General features: G+C 49.5%; 1 protein-coding gene and 1 gene segment (V, D, J or C); both read left to right on the top strand.

Moving 5' to 3' along the window:
- LOC116412121 overlaps nucleotides 1–7759 on the top strand; it is a 27680-nt gene extending 19921 nt beyond the window's left edge. Inside the window, 1 exon segment of the V gene segment in view lies at nucleotides 7690–7759. Coding sequence covers nucleotides 7690–7759 — 70 coding nt within the window.
- A 2506-nt stretch (nucleotides 7760–10265) lies between these two features.
- Nucleotides 10266–13364, top strand: LOC101730924 (trypsin). Its single transcript, XM_031905653.1, has 5 exons — nucleotides 10266–10371; nucleotides 11658–11808; nucleotides 12028–12281; nucleotides 12367–12503; nucleotides 13187–13364. The coding sequence occupies exons 1-5, from the start codon at nucleotides 10332–10334 to the stop codon at nucleotides 13334–13336; spliced, it is 732 nt and encodes a 243-aa protein (XP_031761513.1). The 5' UTR covers nucleotides 10266–10331; the 3' UTR covers nucleotides 13337–13364.
- Nucleotides 13365–21253: the final 7889 nt, after the last annotated feature.

Below are 21253 nucleotides of genomic sequence, written 5' to 3'. Positions count from 1 at the left end.
GAGGGAAACACAAGGGCCCAGAGACAGAGGAGGGAAACACAAGGGCCCCAGAGACAGAGAGGGAAACCCCAAGGCCCCAGAGACAGAGAGAGAAACACAAGGGCCCAGAGACAGAGAGAGAAACACAAGGGCCCCAGAGACAGAGGAGAGACACAAGGGCCAGAGACAGAGAGGGAAACCAAGGGCCCCAGAGACAGAGAGGGAAACCCAAGGGCCCCAGAGGACAGAGAGAGGAAAAACACAAGGGGCCCCAGAGACCGGGAGAGCAAGAGGGGAAACACAAGGCCCCAGAGACAGAGAGGGGAAACACAGGGCCCCAGAGAACAAGAGAGAAACACAAGGGCCCAGAGACAGAGAGAGGAAACACAAGGGCCCCAGAGACAGAGAGGGAAACACAAGGGCCCCAAGAGACAGAGAGGGACCCCAAGGCCCCAGAGACAGAGAGGAGAAACACAAGGGCCCCAGAGACAAGAGAGGAGAAACACAAAGGCCCAGAGACAGAGAGGGAACACAAGGGCCCCAGAGACAGAGAGAAACACAAGGGCCCAGAGACAGAGAGAGAAACACAAGGCCCAGAGACAAGAGAGGGGAAACACAAGCGGGCCCAGAGACAGAGAGAGGAAACACAAGGCCCGAGACAGAGAGAGAAACACAAGGCCCAGAGACAGGAGGGAAACACAAGGCCCAGAGACAGAGAGAGAAACACAGGAAGGGGCGGGCCCAGAACAGAGCAGAGGAGGAAAAACAAGGGCCCCAGAGACAGAGAGAACACAAGGGCCCCAGAGACAGGAGAGGAAAACACAAGGGCCCCAGAGACAGAGAGAGAAACACAAGGGGCCCAGAGACAGAGAGAGAAAACACAAGGGGCCCAGAGACAGAGAGGGAAACACAAGGGCCCAGAGACAGAGAGAAGAAACACAAGGGGCCCAGAGGACAGAGAGAGAAACAAGGGCCAGGACGAGGGAAACAACAAGGGCCCCAGAGACAGAGAGAGACACAAGGGCCCAGAGGACAGAGAGAAAACACAAGGGCCCAGAGACAGAAGAGAGACACAAGGGGCCCCAGAGACAGAGAGAGAAACACAAGGGCCCCAGAGACAGAGAGAGACACAACAGGGCCCAGAGACAGAGAGAGGGAAACACAAAGGGCCCCAGAGACAGAGAGGGAAAACCAAGGGCCCCAGAGACAGAGAGGGAAACACAGGGCCCCAGAAGACAGAGAGGGAACACAAGGGCCCCAGAGACAGAGAGAGAAACACAAGGCCCCAGAGACAGAGAGGGAAACACAAGGGGCCCAGAGACAGAGAGAGACACAAGGGGCCCAGAGACAGGAGAGGGAAACACAAGGGCCCCAGAGACAGAGAGGGAAACACAAGGGCCCAGAGACAGAGAGGAACACCAAAGGCCCCAGAGACAGAGAGGGGAACACAAGGGGCCCCAGAGACAGAGAGAGGGAAACACAAGGGCCCCAGGAGACAGAGAGGGAAACACAAGGGGCCCCAGAGACAGAGAGAGAAACACAAGGGCCCAGAGACAGAGAGGGAAACACAAGGGGCCAAGACGAGAGAGACACAAGGGCGGCCAGAGACAGAGAGAGAAACACAAGGGCCCAGAGACAGAGAGGAAACACAAGGGCCGGACAGAGAGGAAACACAAAGGCCCCAGAACAGAGAGGGGAAACACAAGGGGCCCAGAGACAGAGAGGAAACACAAGGGCCCAGAGACAGAGAGGGAAACACAAGGGCCCAGAGACAAGAGAAACACAAGGCCCAGAGACAGAGAGGGAAACACAAAGGGCCCAGAGACAGAGAGGGAAACACAAGGGCCCAGGACAGAGAGGGAAACACAAAGGGCCCAGAGACAGAGAGGGAAACACAAAGGGCCAGAGACAGAGAGGGAAACACAAAGGGCCCAGAGACAGAGAGGGAACACAAGGGCCCAGAGACAGAGAGAGAAACACAAAGGCCCAGGCAGAGAGGGAAACAAGGCCCCAGAGACAGAGAGGAAACACAAGGGCCCCAGAGACAGAGAGGGAACACAAGGGCCCAGAGACAGAGAGGGAAACACAAGGGCCCAGAGACAGAGAGGGAACACAAGGGCCCAGAGACAGAGAGAGAAACACAAGGGGCCCAGAGACAGAGAAGGGAAAACAAGCCGGAGGGAAACACAAGGGCCCAGAGACAGAGAGACACAAAGGGCCCGAGACAGAGAGAGAAACACAAGGGGCCCCAGAGACAGAGAGAGAAACACAAGGCCCAGAGACAGAGAGGGAAACACAAGGGCCAGAGACAGAGAGGGGAAACACAAGGGCCCCAGAGACAGAGAGGAAAACACAAGGGCCCCAGAGACAGAGAGAGAAACACAAGGAGGGCCCCAGAGACAGAGAGGGAAACACAAGGGCCCCAGAGACAGAGAGGGAAACACAAGGCCCCAGAGACAGAGAGAGGAAACACAAGGGCCCCAGAGACAGAGAGAGACACAACAGGCCCAGAGACAGAGAGAGAAACACAAGGGCCCCAGAGACAGAGAGGGAAACACACAGGGCCCCAGAGACAGAGAGAGAAACACAAGGGGCCCCAGAGACAGAGAGGGAAACACAAGGGCCCAGAGACAGAGAGGGAAACACAAGGGCCCCAGAGACAGAGAGGGAAACACCAAGGGCCCAGAGACAGAGAGAGAAAACACAAGGGCCCCAAGAGACAGAGAGAGAAACACAAGGGCCCCAGAGACAGAGAGAGACACAAAGGGCCCAGAGACAGAGAGGGAAACACAAGGGCCCCAGAGACAGAGAGGGAAACCCAAGGGCCCAGAGACAGAGAGGAGAAACACAAGGGGCCCAGAGACAGAGAGGAAACACAAGGGCCAGAGACAGAGAGGAAACACAAGGGCCCAGAGACAGAGAGAGAAACACCAAGGGCCCCAGAGACAGAGAGAGACACAAAGGGCCAGAGACAGAGAGGGAAACACAGGGCCCCAGAGACAGAGAGGGAAACCAAGGGCCCAGAGACAGAGAGAGAAACACAAGGGGCCCCAGAGACAGAGCAGGAAACACAAGGGCCCAGAGACAGAGAGGGAAACACAAGGGCCCCAGAGACAGAGAGGGAAACCCAAGGGCCCCAGAGACAGAGAGAGAAACACAAGGGCCCCAGAGACAGAGAGGGAAACACAAGGGCCCAGAGACAGAGAGGGAAACACAAGGGCCCAGAGACAGAGAGGGAAACACAAGGGGCCCAGAGACAGAGAGGGAAACACAAGGGGCCCCAGAGACAGAGAGGGAAACACAAGGGGCCCAGAGACAGAGAGAGAAACACAAGGGGCCCAGAGACAGAGAGAGAAACACAAGGGCCCAGAGACAGAGAGAGAAACACAAGGGCCCCAGAGACAGAGAGAGACACAAAGGGCCCAGAGACAGAGAGGGAAACACAAGGGGCCCAGAGACAGAGAGAGAAACACAAGGGGCCCCAGAGACAGAGAGAGACACAAAGGGCCCAGAGACAGAGAGGGAAACACAAGGGCCCAGAGACAGAGAGAGACACAAAGGGCCCAGAGACAGAGAGAGACACACAAGGGCCCCAGAGACAGAGAGAGAAACACAAGGGGCCCCAGAGACAGAGAGAGAAACACAAGGGGCCCCAGAGACAGAGAGAGAAACACAAGGGCCCCAGGAAGACAGAGAGAGAAAACACAAGGGCCCAGAGACAGAGAGGGAAACACAAGGGGCCAGAGACAGAGAGAGAAACACAAGGGCCCCAGAGACAGAGAGAGAAACACAAGGGCCCCAGAGACAGAGAGAGAAACACAAGGGCCCAGAGACAGAGAGAGACACAAAGGGCCCAGAGACAGAGAGGGAAACACAAGGGGCCCCAGAGACAGAGAGAGAAACACAAGGGGGCCCCAGAGACAGAGAGAACACAAGGCCCCAGAGACAGAGAGAGACACAAAGGGCCCAGAGACAGAGAAGGAAACACAAGGGCCCAGAGAGAGAGAGACACAAAGGGCCCAGAGACAGAGAGAGACACACAAGGCCCAGAGACAGAGAGAGAAACACAAGGGGCCCCAGAGACAGAGAGAGAAACACAAGGGGCCCCAGAGACAGAGAGAGAAACACAAGGGCCCCAGAGACAGAGAGAGAAACACAAGGGCCCCAGAGACAGAGAGAGAAACACAAGGGCCCCAGAGACAGAGAGAGAAACACAAGGGGCCCAGAGAAAGGAGAGAGAAACACAAGGCCAGAGACAGAGAGGGAACACAAGGGCCCCAGAGACAGAGAGACAGAGAGAGACACACAAGGGCCCCAGAGACAGAGAGAGAAACACAAGGGCCCCAGAGACAGAGAGGGAAACACAAGGGCCCAGAGACAGAGAGGGAAACACAAGGGCCCCAGAGACAGAGAGAGAAACACAAGGGCCCCAGAGACAGAGAGAGAAACACAAGGGGCCCCAGAGACAGAGAGAGAAACACAAGGGGCCCCAGAGACAGAGAGAGAAACACAAGGGCCCAGAGACAGAGGGAAAACCCCCAGAGACAGAGAGAGAAACACAAGGGGCCCAGAGACAGAGAGTGAAACACAAGGGGCCCAGAGACAGAGAGGGAAACACAAGGGGCCCAGAGACAGAGAGGGAAACACAAGGGGCCCAGAGACAGAGAGAGAAACACAAGGCCAGAGACAGAGAGGGAAACACAAGGGGCCCAGAGACAGAGAGAGAAACACAAGGGCCCAGAGACAGAGAGAAGAAACACAAGGGCCCAGAGACAGAGAGAGAAACACAAGGGCCCCCAGAGACAGAGAGAGAAACACAAGGGCCCCAGAGACAGAGAGGGAAACACAAGGGCCCAGAGACAGAGAGAGAAACACAAGGGCCCCAGAGACAGAGAGAGAAACACAAGGGCCCCAGAGACAGAGAGAGAAACACAAGGGCCCAGAGACAGAGAGAGAGACACAAAGGGCCAGAGACAGAGAGAGACACAGAGGGCCCAGAGACAGAGAGAGACACAAAGGGCCCAGAGACAGAGAGAGACACAAAGGGACCCAGAGACAGAGAGAGACACAAAAGGGCCAGAGACAGAGAGGGAAACACAAGGGGCCCAGAGACAGAGAGAGAAACACAAGGGGCCCAGGAACAGAGAGAGAAACACAAGGGGCTCCAGAGACAGAGAGAGAAACACAAGGGCCCCAGAGACAGAGAGGAACACAAGGGCCCAGAGACAGAGAGGGAAACACAAGGGGCCAGAGACAGAGAGAGAAACACAAGGGGCTCCAGAAGACAGAGAGGAGAAACACAAGGGCCCAGAGACAGAGAGGGAACCACAAGGGGCCCAGAGACAGAGAGGGAAACACAAGGGCCCCAGAGGACAAGAGAGGAGAAACACAAGGGGCCCCAGAGACAGAGAGAGAACACAAGGGGCCCCAGAGACAGAGAGAGAAACACAAGGGGCCCCAGAGACAGAGAGAGAAACACAAGGGCCCCAGGACAGAGAGGAAACACAGGGCCCAGAGACAGAGAGAGAACACAAGGGGCCCCAGAGACAGAGAGAGAAACACAAGGGGGCCCAGAGACAGAGAGGGAAACACAAGGGCCCCAGAGACAGAGAGGGAAACACAAGGGGCCCAGAGACAGAGAGAGAAACACAAGGGCCCCAGAGACAGAGAGGGAAACACAAGGGGCCCAGAGACAGAGAGAGAAACACAAGGGCCCCAGAGACAGAGAGAGAAACACAAGGGCCCCAGAGACAGAGAGAGAAACACAAGGGCCCAGAGACAGAGAGAGAGACACAAAGGGCCCAGAGACAGAGAGAGACACAGAGGGCCCAGAGACAGAGAGAGACACAAAGGCCCAGAGACAGAGAGAGACACAAAGGGCCCAGAGACAGAGAGAGACACAAAGGGCCCAGAGACAGGAGGGGAAACACCAAGGGGCCCAGAGACAGAGAGGGAAACACAAGGGCCCCAGAGACAGAGAGGGAAACACAAGGGCCCCAGAGACAGAGAGGGAAACACAAGGGGCCCAGAGACAGAGAGAGAAACACAAGGGGCCCAGAGACAGAGAGAGAAACACAAGGGGCCCCAGAGACAGAGAGGGAAACACAAGGGGCCCCAGAGACAGAGAGAGAAACACAAGGGCCCCAGAGACAGAGAGAGAAACACAAGGGCCCCAGAGACAGAGAGAGAAACACAAGGGCCCAGAGACAGAGAGAGAAACACAAGGGCCCCAGAGACAGAGAGGGAAACACAAGGGGCCCAGAGACAGAGAGAGAAACACAAGGGCCCCAGAGACAGAGAGGGAAACACAAGGGGCCCCAGAGACAGAGAGGGAAACACAAGGGGCCCAGAGACAGAGAGAGAAACACAAGGGGCTCCAGAGACAGAGAGAGAAACACAAGGGCCCCAGAGACAGAGAGAGACACAAAGGGCCCAGAGACAGAGAGGGAAACACAAGGGGCCCAGAGACAGAGAGGGAAACACAAGGGGCCCCAGAGACAGAGAGAGAAACACAAGGGCCCAGAGACAGAGAGAGAAACACAAGGGCCCAGAGACAGAGAGAGAGACACAAAGGGCCCAGAGACAGAGAGAGACACCAGAGGGCCCAGAGACAGAGAGGAGAAACACAAGGGCCCAGAGACAGAGAGAGAAACACAAGGGCCCCAGAGACAGAGAGAGAAACACAAGGGCCCCAGAGACAGAGAGGGAAACACAAGGGGCCCCAGAGACAGAGAGGGAAACACAAGGGGCCCAGAGACAGAGAGAGAAACACAAGGGGCTCCAGAGACAGAGAGAGAAAACACAAGGGCCCAGAGACAGAGAGGGAAACACAAGGGCCCCAGAGACAGAGAGGGAAACACAAGGGGCCCAGAGACAGAGAGAGAACACAAGGGGCCCCAGAGACAGAGAGAGAAACACAAGGGCCCCAGAGACAGAGAGAGACACAAAGGGCCCAGAGACAGAGAGGGAAACACAAGGGGCCCAGAGACAGAGAGGGAAACACAAGGGGCCCCAGAGACAGAGAGAGAAACACAAGGGCCCAGAGACAGAGAGAGAAACACAAGGGCCCAGAGACAGAGAGAGAGACACAAGGGGCCCCAGAGACAGAGAGAGAGACACAAAGGGCCCAGAGACAGAGAGAGACACAGAGGGCCCAGAGACAGAGAGAGACACAAAGGGCCCAGAGACAGAGAGAGACACAGAGGGCCCAGAGACAGAGAGAGACACAAAGGGCCCAGAGACAGAGAGAGACACAAAGGGCCCAGAGACAGAGAGAGACACAAAGGGCCCAGAGACAGCCCCGAGCCCTCCCTCACAGGGCAGAGTTAATAACACAGGTGCTGAGTGGGGGGTACCTTTGCCCCTAGCAGGGGCTTTAAACCATTCTCCATGGTAACCAATGTATGGTCAGTAAGGGACTTATTTGCCCCGTTACTTCTGCACCAGAACTGGGTCATTGTAAGGAATTAACTGCTTCCTCCCTGGTGTTTACGGAAAAGATTTGGTTCAAAACCTCTGCCTCCTCCCTGTTTCCATGAAACATAAATTCCTCCCAAATTCCCTCTCTGTTCCTGTGAGACCCCTGTGATTGGTTACCCAGTGGCGCAAAGCAGAGTAACTCGCCAGTTTCAGCCAATCAGGAGATCATTTGGGGATTTTGGCAGCCGAGGATCTTTGTTTCTCCAGTGTTTTCCCTCCATATTTTATCAGTTTTGAAACCCTGATCCTCATTACACTCCATGATCCGAGGGCCGTTAGACCCCGCCTCCTGGCTACATAGCGGCCAAACAGGATCCCTCCCACTCCCAACCTTAAGGGGAATAACCGACCCCCCTTTGTCACATGAGAAACATGAATTATTTTGCCCTGGCACCACCTTCTCTGTAGGGGCCACTAAATGTGGCTACAATAGCAGTATTGGGGAGCTCAACCCTCTGTTAACTTACCCAAACGGGTATCAGGTGCAAATACTGGAAGAACCTCACCTTGCATGGGGGGCAATATCCAACAGCAAAAATATCCAGTAGCCACTGAAGATGCAAGCCGTGAAAAAATTGTATTTTATTTGCCCCAGTGCATATAAACAAGCAAAGGGCAACGTTTCAGGACCTTTCGGACCCTTTCTCAAGCTTCAGTTTTTTACTAAACGTGGCTACAGCAGTCATACAAAACCCTACAATAATGTGTCCAACACACCATCCAACACACCATCCTACACACCATCCAACACACCATCCAACACACCATCCAACACACCATCCAACACACCATCCTACACACCATCCAACACACCATCCTACACACCATCCAACACACCATCCAACACACCATCCAACACACCATCCTACACACCATCCAACACACCATCCTACACACCATCCAACACACCATCCAACACACCATCCTACACACCATCCAACACACCATCCTACACACCATCCAACACACCATCCAACACACCATCCAACACACCATCCAACACACCATCCAACACACCATCCTACACACCATCCTACACACCATCCAACACACCATCCAACACACCATCCTACACACCATCCAACACACCATCCTACACACCATCCAACACACCATCCTACACACCATCCTACACACCATCCTACACACCATCCAACACACCATCCTACACACCATCCTACACACCATCCTACACACCATCCAACACACCATCCAACACACCATCCAACACACCATCCAACACACCATCCAACACACCATCCTACACACCATCCAACACACCATCCTACACACCATCCAACACACCATCCAACACACCATCCAACACACCATCCAACACACCATCCTACACACCATCCTACACACCATCCTACACACCATCCAACACACCATCCAACACACCATCCTACACACCATCCAACACACCATCCTACACACCATCCAACACACCATCCTACACACCATCCTACACACCATCCTACACACCATCCAACCACTATCCTACACACCATCCTACACACCATCCTACACACCATCCAACACACCATCCAACACACCATCCAACACACCATCCTACACACCATTCCTACACACCATCCAACACACCATCCAACACACCATCCAACACACCATCCAACACACCATCCAATACACTATCCAACACACCATCCAACACACCATCCAACACACCATCCAACACACCATCCAACACACCATCCAATACACTATCCAACACACCATCCTACACACCATCCAACACACCATCCTACACACCATCCAACACACCATCCAATACACCACCCAACACACCATCCAACACACCATCCAACACACCATCCAACACACCATCCAACACACCATCCAATACACTATCCAACACACCATCCTACACACCATCCAACACACCATCCTACACACCATCCAACACACCATCCAATACACCATCCAACACACTATCCAACACACTATGCAACACACCATCCAATACACCATCCTACACACCATCCAACACACCATCCAACACACCATCCTACACACCATCCAATACACCATCCAACATACCATCCAACACACCATCCAACACACCATCCAACACACCATCCAACACACCATCCAACACACCATCCAATACTATCCAGGAAAGCAGAGGTAAAAGAGGGCATTCATATTAAGGTGGGGAAACCATCCCTAAACAGGGGTCCTCCGACACCCCGTCTGCTCCATACAATGCTGTTCTAACATCTGTACCCCGGGGGTCTCGGAACACTTCACACATCCATTCATGCAACTTTCGCAAGTAACCGCTGTCTCTATGAGTTGCACCGGAGGAGCTTATATGCCGAGGGCTTCCCGTACCAGTGGGACTGAAGAAGCTGCTCAGATGAGGAGTGAAACATCTTCATTGATTACTCAGAAAGTCCAGTTGCTTTAGATTAACCCAAAAGGTATTTCTTTTTTTCGCCAAAAAAATCATTTTTTGTGAAAAAAAACCTATTTAGTATCAGTTAAATTTATTTTAATCACGTTAAATGGAGACGTATAGAAACCTTCCAATGGCCACGAGTTAAATCAGTTCCAGTGAGTTTTGTGGGATCCTGTAAGTCAGTGAGTTCAAAACATAAATAACCTCCGAGGAATTGATTATTGGCCATATGGCAACGAGCAGATATTGTTCATGCAGTTTCCATAACCAGACCAAGGTCACTGATAGGCTGCTGGATGTTTATTTTCTATATATGGCAGCTGGGACATGTTTCCATCTTGGGGAACAACATAGACGATAAGTTATAGGAAATATCGATCCGCTCAGACTCATATAAATACAACATACTTCCACCATCATCACCACCACATACTTCTGGTACATCTCCACCATGAAGCTTCTTCTACTCTGTGTCCTGCTGGGAGCAGCCGGTGAGTCCTCAACCTACTAGGAACAAAGAGCTTTATACTGGCAGATAATCAACCTGCAAATTGTATCCTTACTCTTAGAGACAATGGGTAACTTATTGGTAGGGGTATAAAAGAGATTTCCTTATTTGCACAGAAAAAGTTTCTTTACTGTAAGGGCAGGCAGGTGATTCATTGGGGGTGGGGAGGAAAGGGGATCTCACCATCAGCATAGGAAGGGGCTCCTTACTGTAAGGGCAGTCAGGTTATGGGATTCCCTACCAAGAGAGGGGGAATGAGTGATACATTGGGGGTGGGGAGGAAAGGAGATCTCACCATCAGCATAGGAAGGGGCTCCTTACTGTAAGGGCAGTCAGGTTATGGGGTTCCCTACCCAGAGAGGGGGAATGAGTGATACATTGGGGGTGGGGAGGAAAGGGGATCTCACCATCAGCATAGGGAGGGGTTCCTTACTGTAAGGGCAGTCAGGTTATGGGGTTCCCTACCCAGAGAGGGGGAATGAGTGATACATTGGGGGTGGGGAGGAAAGGGGATCTCACCATCAGCATAGGAAGGGGTTCCTTACTGTAAGGGCAATCAGGTTATGGGGTTCCCTACCCAGAGAGGGGGAATGAGTGATACATTGGGGGTGGGGAGGAAAGGGGATCTCACCATCAGCATAGGGAGGGGTTCTTAACTGTAAGGACAGTCAGGTTATGGGATTCCCTACCCAGAGAGGGGGAATGAGTGATACATTGGGGGTGGGGAGGAAAGGGGATCTCACCATCAGCATAGGGAGGGGTTCTTAACTGTAAGGACAGTCAGGTTATGAGTTTCCTTACCAGGGGAGGTAGGAAATAGTAATAAATGAGATAAGGGAGGGTTACATTTTTGAATAAAGGCCATACACACAAACTGCTAACTGAGCCCCTCCAGACTGAGTTGGCCGCTTATTGGCCTCTGTATAGGATCCACCTAGAAGCCTGCCTGACTCATATCTGACCAAAAATTAACTAGATATCAGTCAGGAAGGTTTGAAAATCTTGGTGGACAAGAAACGCATTGGTGTGTTCATTTGGTCCTCGTTCAATGGTCATGTGATTGTTGGATCAGCTCCAGTAGGCACAGCACATTGGTGGCCAATCGAACCTTTGCCAGATGAGCAGATCTGACAGTATATGGTCGGCTTAAGATTTGTAATACAGTAGATCATTAAGGTGACTACAAACGTGGGAATTTGTGCCAACCAGTGGGTTCAGCGGGTACCTGTGCCCTACACACCATTCATAGACTTTCCTTTCCCTTCCCAGCTGCCTTTGATGATGATAAGATCATTGGAGGTGCCACCTGCGCCAAGAACTCTGTGCCCTACATCGTCTCCCTGAACTCTGGCTACCATTTCTGTGGGGGGTCCCTGATCAATAACCAGTGGGTCGTGTCTGCCGCTCACTGCTACAAGGCGTAAGTCATAGACATCATGGACAGATTCCTTTTGAGACTGGAGCCCTTTAGAAATGTTCTAGATTGAAATGTTCCTCAGAACATTATTGGGAGGAGTGGATTCTTCTGCTCATCCCTCTCTGGCTCAGCTCTGATGGGGCCACATCCTATTGAGAATATTTGGGTTTCTATGGAGTTGAATGATAATATCTGTAACAATCTATTAACTCTTTCCTGTAGGAGCATCCAGGTCAGGCTGGGGGAACACAACATCGCTCTCAGCGAGGGAACCGAGCAGTTTATCAGCTCTTCCAAGGTCATTAGACATTCTGGCTACAACTCTTGGACCCTGGACAATGATATCATGCTGATCAAGCTCTCCTCTGCTGCCTCCCTCAATGCTGCCGTCAACGCCGTGGCACTGCCCTCTGGTTGTGCCGCCGCTGGTACCAGCTGCCTGATCTCCGGCTGGGGCAACACCCTCAGCAGTGGCAGTAAGTCACCAGGGAAGGGGTAAATCATCAGGGAAACAGTAAGATTAAAGAGCTGCATCTTCTAATAAATCTGTCTTACATTTAGGCAACTACCCCGACCTCCTGCAGTGCCTGTATGCCCCAATCCTGACTGATGCCCAGTGTAACAATGCCTACCCCGGGGAGATCACCAATAACATGATCTGTCTTGGCTTCCTGGAAGGCGGCAAGGATTCCTGCCAGGTAAATCCCCCCATCCCTGCAGCACTGATTGCCCATAAGCCTTGATTTATGATTTACATGGTTACCCCCTCTTGAGGCTCCTGATTGAAGCCCATGGAGGTAAATGGAAGAGGGACTTGGACCAGAAATGGCTTTCTCCAAAAGATGTGCTGGGTCCCTTTGAATGTATCCTGTTCCGTATGTTTCTAACAATTCCAACAGATTTCACAGGATCTTGCCTGAAACTATTGAGCTATGGATTCTCTGGTCAGCAGATATTGAGAAGGTCCTTTCCCAGTGTTATACAAATGGGTGAAGGAATCTCTGATCACTTATAGCACCATGAGCAGAGCAAGCAGGGTCTTGCCAAGGGTCCCATTCACTAGTACAGGCAGAAGCAAGTATTGTGCTGCAATTACAGGGGAGCTTAGGGCCCCAAAGAGGAGCTCAGGTTCAGGTTGAGTAGACTTCAGCCAAGGAAGATCCATGAATGATCCAGTTAGGAATATTATATTCTAAGCTAGGACCCAGCACAGGGAATGCATTGCAGGTTCTTCTCTCCTGAAGCTGAAGGTGCCACTCTTGCTTAAACATATATCAACCAAGGTACCAAGAACTCATCAAAAGCTCATCCTGTTTGTTTTTAATTCTTGGAGTTTTGTTTAGTATTTCATTATCCATAACAACCTCTCTTATTCCCTCAGGGTGACTCTGGTGGCCCCGTGGTGTGCAATGGGCAACTGCAGGGAGTGGTGTCCTGGGGCTACGGCTGTGCCCAGAGGAACTACCCCGGAGTCTACACCAAGGTCTGCAACTACAACTCCTGGATCCAGAGCACCATTGCTGCCAACTAAATTCTTAATAAACTCATTATTTCCCATATCTTGTGCACGATTCCATTTTTTTTTCTAAAGAGTTTTAAAGGAACCAACAAGCACAAGTGAGCATCAACCCAATCACTATTCAGTATTAAATGAGCTGACTCCTGGCTCACAGATCATTATTTAGAGATACAAAAGGTACATCCAGCTCCTAGGTACATGATTGTCACCCCCAGGCTCACAATTGGGTGAAGTGAGATTTGGGGGCATCTAGGGCTTCTCCGACTGGCCCAACATACCCACCATCCCAAGGGACACAATAGAACTTTAGCTTCAGGGAAAAGCTGCTGCTTCTCTGATTGGGCAGAAATACTGGCACCGTTTCATCAAGGGAAGCTGAGGAACCAACAGGTCAGGGGGGGCAGGGCTTGTGGCACAGCAGAAAGACTCGGTGGGTGCCAGTACAGTTGGCACAAATACACACAAAATGCAAGAAACGGGTTTAGGTACCTCTGTGCCCAATTCTCTAGGCACAAGTTCACTGCGTAGATTGACAAATCCCATGGTGGGACCCTTTGTGGTTGGGGAGCTGAAGGGTTCCCTTGTTTCTATGGGGGCACTACATGTGATTCGCAGGAGAAAGTTCTACAGAACCAGTGGAGCTGAACACAACAATGCGGGAGGGCACAAATTTGCTTTATACCCAAGTAGCTTTAATGAAAGGCATTATATTGCACCACGACTGCGCCTAAAGTTGCCCAACTGCAACTGGGCTTGTGTTACTGACCCCTAAGGTCTCTCAGCTTTCCCAGTGTTTGAGGAAATCTAAAGCAGTGCTATATGGCTAATTATGGGTAATGGCTGGCAACAAAGTTTCAGTAAATGAGTTCCCATTGGTATAAGGAGCCTGCGTGTGTGTATGGGCATAATATGGGCACTGAGGTGAGTAAATGCCCAATGGAGGGCAGTTGGATCAAACACTACAAAGAGAATGAAATCCTCACCAATATAATTTTGTGTGTCTCACTCACATACCATGTGGTAAAAAAGAGGTCCTTGCCTGCAGAGCTTGCAGTCTAAGTGAACATTAACATCCCCACACTCTCTCTCAGTCACACTACATTCAGCTCAGTGAGGACCTATAAGGCTTGATATTTCCATGTGTTTCTCTATCATGTTAAAGTGAGGCTTTTGGAGAGGCCAGTTTGATTGTAGATACGTTTATTCATAGGAAGAGAGTATGACGGATAGAATGACGGAGCTGTCTCCAATTTGAGACTCTGACGACTGTCACAAGACATGCCCCTAATACAGTTTGCTCTGAAACACTCTTATCAGTAGTTATCTCTGTTGTCTCTAAAGCAGAACAGGCAGCGGGGCCCAGTTGGCCAACACAACAAGGCCCCTCAGTTGTACAAATACAAAGGGTGGAGGAGCCTTAAGGACATTTGAGGACCCTCTGTCAGGCGGAATCAGAAAAACTCATCTTTTTAACAGAAAATTAACTTAATCATATTTCGAAACCCTTGAATATTAAATAATATGAACAAGATGGAGTAAAGGAAACAAGATGGTTTCTAATTTCTTTCACATTTCCTCCCTGTTATTCATACCCAAACATAAATACTCACTCTCCTTACCCAGACATCTCCTCCGCTCACCAGCTTCTTAATAACAGGTTCAGTGGCAGTACAGAGTTGCCTCTCTGGGTTCCCATCTAAATCAGCAAGTTCTTCCTTACCCTGCTCATACAGGAATGGGATCCTGCTATGGATAAGGCCAAACACAGAAGGCTGCTGATCAGGAGAGGCTGTTGTATATTTGATCCAGGAGCTAAATGGGTGAGCGCCTCCCTTCAGCTGCCCCTCCATGTAACCTCTGGATGAAATACTGTATTTGAAGCAAAACAAAATCCACCTTGTTATAATATTAAACACAAGGCCTATAGCAATCCCACACATTATAAGATCCATAGAAACTTTCAAAATTTGATAACCAGGTCCCTGAGCTTCCCATCCATGAGTAGAGATGTAGCGAACTGTTCGCCGGCGAACTAATTCGCGCGAACATCGGGTGTTCGCGTTCGCGAAAATTCGCGGACTTTTGCCGATGTTCGCCACTTTGGTTTCGCCGCGTTTTTTTTTGGCGCCGCGTTTTTTTGCCTTGGTTTTCCCGCCGCGTTTTTCCGCCGCGTTTTATCGCCTATGCATATACATAGGAATAGCTTGCGTTTTTTTTTTGGCGTTATTTTTTTGCGTTTTTTTTTTTTTTGCGTTTTTTTTTTGGCGCTTTTTTTTGGCGTTTTTTTTTACAAGTATTTTTCTGAGAAGTTTTTGCCCTTGATCCCCCTCCTGCATGCCACTGCCCAGGTCGTGGCACCCTTTAAACAACTTTAAAATCATTTTTCTGGCCAGAAATGGCTTTTCTAGGTTTTAAAGTTCGCCTTCTCATTGAAGTCTATGGGGTTCGCAAAGTTCGCGAATATTCGCGAGTTTTGGCGAAAGTCCGCGAACGGGTTCGCGAACATTTTTGCGCGGGTTCGCTACATCCCTATCCATGAGAAAGGTTTCCGTGGGCCTCAGTTGGGTCAGGTGAGTCCCCAATCCTGGTACATCACTCTTTACCTGTGATTGCACAAACCCCGCCCTCATCTGCTATATTTCAATTTTCTTAAACCAAATCACATGTGGCCCAAATGAGCCTGGTCTTGATTGAACTCGAAAGCGAAGCAGGGCTGACCTTGGTTAGTATTTGAAGGGAGACCGCTGCGTACAGCAGGTCTCGTAACTCTTTGGATTCTGTCATGGCCCTTTTGGCTTTAGCTTGCCGCCTTTCTCTACTTTGATTCTCTCTCTTCACTTTTACACTTTTCCAAAGTATTTCAAACACCTTTGACCAAGTCACCTGGGGCCCAAATGAACCTGATCTTGGTAGATCTGGAAAGCTAAGCAGGGCTTGCCCTGGTCAGTGCTTGGAAGGGAGACCACTGTGTACAGTAAGTCTCTTAACTCTTTAAATTTTGACTTTAGCTTGCCGCCTTTCTCAACTTTGATTCTTTCTCCGGCCTTTAACTCTTTGCCAAAGTATTTCAAACTTTTTTACCAAAGTCTTCTGTGGCCTCAATGAGCCTGATGTTGATAGATCTGAAAAGCTAAGCAGGGCTGACCCTGGCCAGTGCTTTGAAGGGAGACCGCTGTGTACAACATGTCTCTTAACTCTATGAATTCTGTCATGGCCCTTTTGACTTTAGCTTGCCGCCTTTCCAACTTTAATTCTTTCTCCGGACTTTGACACATTGCCAAAGTATTTCATACTTTTTCAGCCAAGTCACCTGTTGCCCGAATGAACCTGATCTTGATAGATCTAGAACGCTAAGCAGGGCTTGCTTTGGTCAGTGCTTGGAAGGGAGACCTCTGCGTACAACATGTCTCTTAACTTTTTGAATTCTGTCATGGCCCTTTTGACTTTAGCTTGCTGCCTTTCTCAGCTTTGATTCTTTCTCTGGATTTTTACACTTTGCCAAAGTTTTCAAGCACTTACAACCAAGTCACCTGTGGCCCGAATGAGCCTGATCTTGATAGATCTGGAAAGCTAAGCAGGACTTGCCCTGGTCAGTGCTTGGAAGGGACACAGTTGCATAACAAAGGTCTTCTAACATTAAATTTAGCTTGCTGCCTTTCTGAACTTTGATTCTTTCTCCGGACTTTTACATTTGCCAAAGTATTTCAATTTTTTTCAGCCAAATCACCTGCGGCCTCACCATTCACAATCAGTCCATTGAAGTGAGTGTGCCTGTGTATGCTAGGTCTCTTAACTCTTTGAATTCTGTAATGGCCCTTTTGGTTTTAGCTTGCCGCCTTTCTCAACTTTGATTCTCTCTCTTGAGATTTACACTTTGCCAAAGTATTTCAAAACATTTCAACCAAGTCACCTGTGGCCCAAATGAACCTGATCTTGATAGATCTGAAAAGCTTACCAGGACTGAACCTGGTTAGTATATGGAAGGTAATGTATTGAATCCGTACCCGCGCTAAATAGATAAATTCAAGAGAGGAGAAAAAAAAAAACACCACCAGAATGTGATTTAATTAGTGATTCAATATATCACAGAGCAGCCATCCTCCAACGAATCCCCTAGTGTTTCAAACAGTAAATAACAACAGAGTTGGCGCTCACAAAACACCCGTGTCAGATAAAGTTAATCAATTAATCTTTATTAAGAAATGTTACAATAATCAGTGGATCAAAAACAAAAAGTGCAGACAGTGACAGAGAAAATGAGATAAGTAATAAAATTACAATAATTCATTCCCATATATTAATACACAATAATTAAAAAGGAGATGAGAATATATACAATTAAAAATAATTAGCAGTACCGACAGGAATTCATTGATCATTACAAGTATACTAAATCGAATTGATTATTGGATAAATTATGAAACAGTTAACAAACCTATAATTTAAACTCATAGGAATTAAAAAAACAATCTGAACAACATGATCGCTAGGCTCTCCCTCTCTCATTTATACTTCTCCCTCCACATTGATTAAGGCACATTAACCCTTTCCTGATTGGACTCAAATATTAGGCTAAAATACACTAAACCAAGGAACCCAGACCGAAAACAGTCATTAGCACATTAACCCTTTCCTTAGTCAGGCTGAAATAAACTAAACCAAAAAATCCAAATCAAAATTAAAACAATCAATGGACAATTGTAACCTTATTTAAAGATTACTCAATATATAAAGATAAAGCACAGAAATATGTATTTCATTCACTTACTCCCCATCTCCCCAACTACATATGTAATTCAATCCAAGTATATGGAAGGTAGACAGCAGGGGCCTGATTCACTAAAGGGCGATAAAACGTGCGCTATTCTTATTGTGCGCTAAAATTTTTACCGCGGCTTAATTTTGGCGATTTTTCGCACGATTCACTATAAGCATACTCGCACTTTTTTATTGCATGCGTTATTTTACTCGCGAAAGACTATTTCAATGTGGTATTTGCCGGTACATGCGCTAAATTACGCGAATAATCGCCGCATATGAATGGTAGCATAGAAATAGTGTATAAAAATTGTCGAAGCATATAAATGGTGTATATAAATATTAGCCACATATAAATGGTAGCATATAAATGGTAGCATATAAATGGTAGCATATAAATGGTAGCATATAAATAGTAGATGCATATAAATAGTAGATGCATATAAATAGTAGCATATAAATAGTAGCATATAAATGGTAGCATATAAATAGTAGATGCATATAAATAGTAGCATATAAATAGTAGATGCATATAAATAGTAGATGCATATAAATAGTAGCATATAAATAGTAGCATATAAATGGTAGCATATAAATAGTAGATGCATATAAATAGTAGATGCATATAAATAGTAGCATATAAATAGTAGCATATAAATGGTAGCATATAAATGGTAGCATATAAATAGTAGATGCATATAAATAGTAGATGCATATAAATAGTAGCATATAAATAGTATCATATAAATAGTAGCATATAAATGGTAGCATATAAATAGTAGCATATAAATAGTAGCATATAAATAGTAGATGCATATAAATAGTAGCCACTAGTGATGAGCAAATGTGTTCTGGTTTCTTTAGTGAAAAATTAGCAAATCTTTCGAAAGATCCCCGAAACGGCAAAAATGTTGTGCGGGCAAAAAAATTGTTGCCCGTGACTATTATTTTTTGACACTTGTATCAATTTTTGGATGTGCGGTGAATTTTTGTGTGGCGAATTTTTTCATGCGTTTTGCCATTGGCGGATTGTTTTGCGAAACGCATGAAAAAATCCGCCGCGAAAAAATTCAACGCACGTCCAAAAATTCGCTGCGAATCCATGTCTGGCGAAACATTTCATCACTTGTAGCCAAATAGAAAAAGTTGCGCAAATGAACGCACGCCATGTTAGCCATACACGCCAATACTTGCAGAAAATTACTGTATTAAAAATGACCATTTCGCTGCAAACTGGCGGCTGCGTCACTCTGAGGGAAACACACACTGAATAAATAACACTGTAAGTCCATATTTTATTGCAAAAAATCATTTACTGTACTTTTGTATAATTATCGCCTGCCTGTAGTAGGGGTTAATTTTCGCATAGCCGAATGCGATATTTAGCGCGCAAAAGTTATAGTGAATCATGCGATCGTATTCTTTTCAGCGCGGAAATTAACGCAAAACGGTAAAACTAGTGTGAGAAATACCCCATGCGAAAATGGCGATTTTTCGCACGTGATAATACTATGGTGAATCGCGCGCAAATTATTTTGCGTTTTTTAACGCGAAAAAGCGTGCGATAATTTTTATCGCCCTTTAGTGAATCAGGCCCCAGGTCTCTTAACTCTTGCCACCTTTCTCATATTTGCTGTGCAGAAACCTGGTATACGCAGCAGTCTCCATTCCATGTACTGACCAGGTCAAGCCCTGCTTAGCTTTCCAGATCTATCAAGATCAGGCTCATTCGGGTCACATCAAACTTGGTAGAAAAATTTTGAAATACTTTGGAAAAGTATAAAAGTCAAGAGAGAGAATCAAAGTTGAAAAAGGCGGGAAGCTAAAGTCAAAAGGGCCATGACAGAATTCAAAAAGTCAAGAGACCTGTTGTACGCAGAGGTCTCCCTTCCAAGCACTGACCAGGTTAAATCCTGCTTAGCTTTCCAGATCTATAAATAGCAGGTTCATTCTGGCCACAGGTGACTTGGTTTCAGAAGGGCCATGACAAAATTCAAAGAAATAAGGGTGAGGGCAGTGAGGGGGTTGGGGGATTCCCTACTGGGGGATGTTGGGTAGGGGGTTCCTCACGGTGAGGGCAGTGAGGGGGTTGGGGGATTCCCTACTGGGGGATGTTGGGTAGGGGGTTCCTCACGGTGAGGGCAGTGAGGGGGTTGGGGAATGCCCTGCCGGGGGATGTTGGGTAGGGGGTTCCTCACGGTGAGGGCAGTGAGGGGGTTGGGGAATGCCCTGCCGGGGGATGTTGGGTAGGGGGTTCCTCACGGTGAGGGCAGTGAGGGGGTCGGGGAATGCCCTGCCGGGGGATGTTGGGTAGGGGGTTCCTCACGGTGAGGGCAGTGAGGGGGTTGGGGAATGCCCTGCCGGGGGATGTTGGGTAGGGGGTTCCTCACGGTGAGGGGGTTGGGGAATGCCCTGCCGGGGGATGTTGGGTAGGGGGTTCCTCACGGTGAGGGCAGTGAGGGGGTTGGGGAATGCCCTGCCGGGGGATGTTGGGTAGGGGGTTCCTCACGGTGAGGGCAGTGAGGGGGTCGGGGAATGCCCTGCCGGGGGATGTTGGGTAGGGGGTTCCTCACGGTGAGGGCAGTGAGGGGGTTGGGGAATGCCCTGCCGGGGGATGTTGGGTAGGGGGTTCCTCACGGTGAGGGGGTTGGGGAATGCCCTGCCGGGGGATGTTGGGTAGGGGGTTCCTCACGGTGAGGGCAGTGAGGGGGTTGGGGAATGCCCTGCCGGGGGATGTTGGGTAGGGGGTTCCTCACGGTGAGGGCAGTGAGGGGGTTGGGGAATGCCCTGCCGGGGGATGTTGGGTAGGGGGTTCCTCACGGTGAGGGCAGTGAGGGGGTTGGGGATTCCCTACTGGGGGATGTTGGGTAGGGGGTTCCTCACGGTGAGGGCAGTGAGGGGGTTGGGGAATGCCCTGCCGGGGGATGTTGGGTAGGGGTTCCTCACGGTGAGGGCAGTGAGGGGGTCGGGGAATGCCCCTGCCGGGGGATGTTGGGTAGGGGGTTCCTCACGGTGAGGGCAGTGAGGGGGTTGGGGAATGCCCTGCCGGGGGATGTTGGGTAGGGGGTTCCTCACGGTGAGGGCAGTGAGGGGGTTGGGGAATGCCCTGCCGGGGGATGTTGGGTAGGGGGTTCCTCACGGTGAGGGCAGTGAGGGGGTTGGGGAATGCCC

This window comes from Xenopus tropicalis, chromosome 7 (genome assembly GCF_000004195.4).
Source record: "Xenopus tropicalis strain Nigerian chromosome 7, UCB_Xtro_10.0, whole genome shotgun sequence".
NCBI lineage: Eukaryota > Metazoa > Chordata > Amphibia > Anura > Pipidae > Xenopus > Xenopus tropicalis.
The sequence above is the reverse complement of the archived record's forward strand: the minus strand, read 5'-3'. Positions and strand labels throughout refer to the sequence as shown.

Bases quoted from the DNA above. Each gene is read 5' to 3' on its own strand.
- LOC101730924 (XM_031905653.1), top strand. From the start codon at position 10,332: ATGAAGCTTCTTCTACTCTGTGTCCTGCTGGGAGCAGCCG. The intron at 11,809-12,027 runs GTAAGTCATAGA...TCTTTCCTGTAG, and splicing joins GCCGCTCACTGCTACAAGGC to GAGCATCCAGGTCAGGCTGG. The intron at 12,282-12,366 runs GTAAGTCACCAG...TCTTACATTTAG, and splicing joins CAACACCCTCAGCAGTGGCA to GCAACTACCCCGACCTCCTG.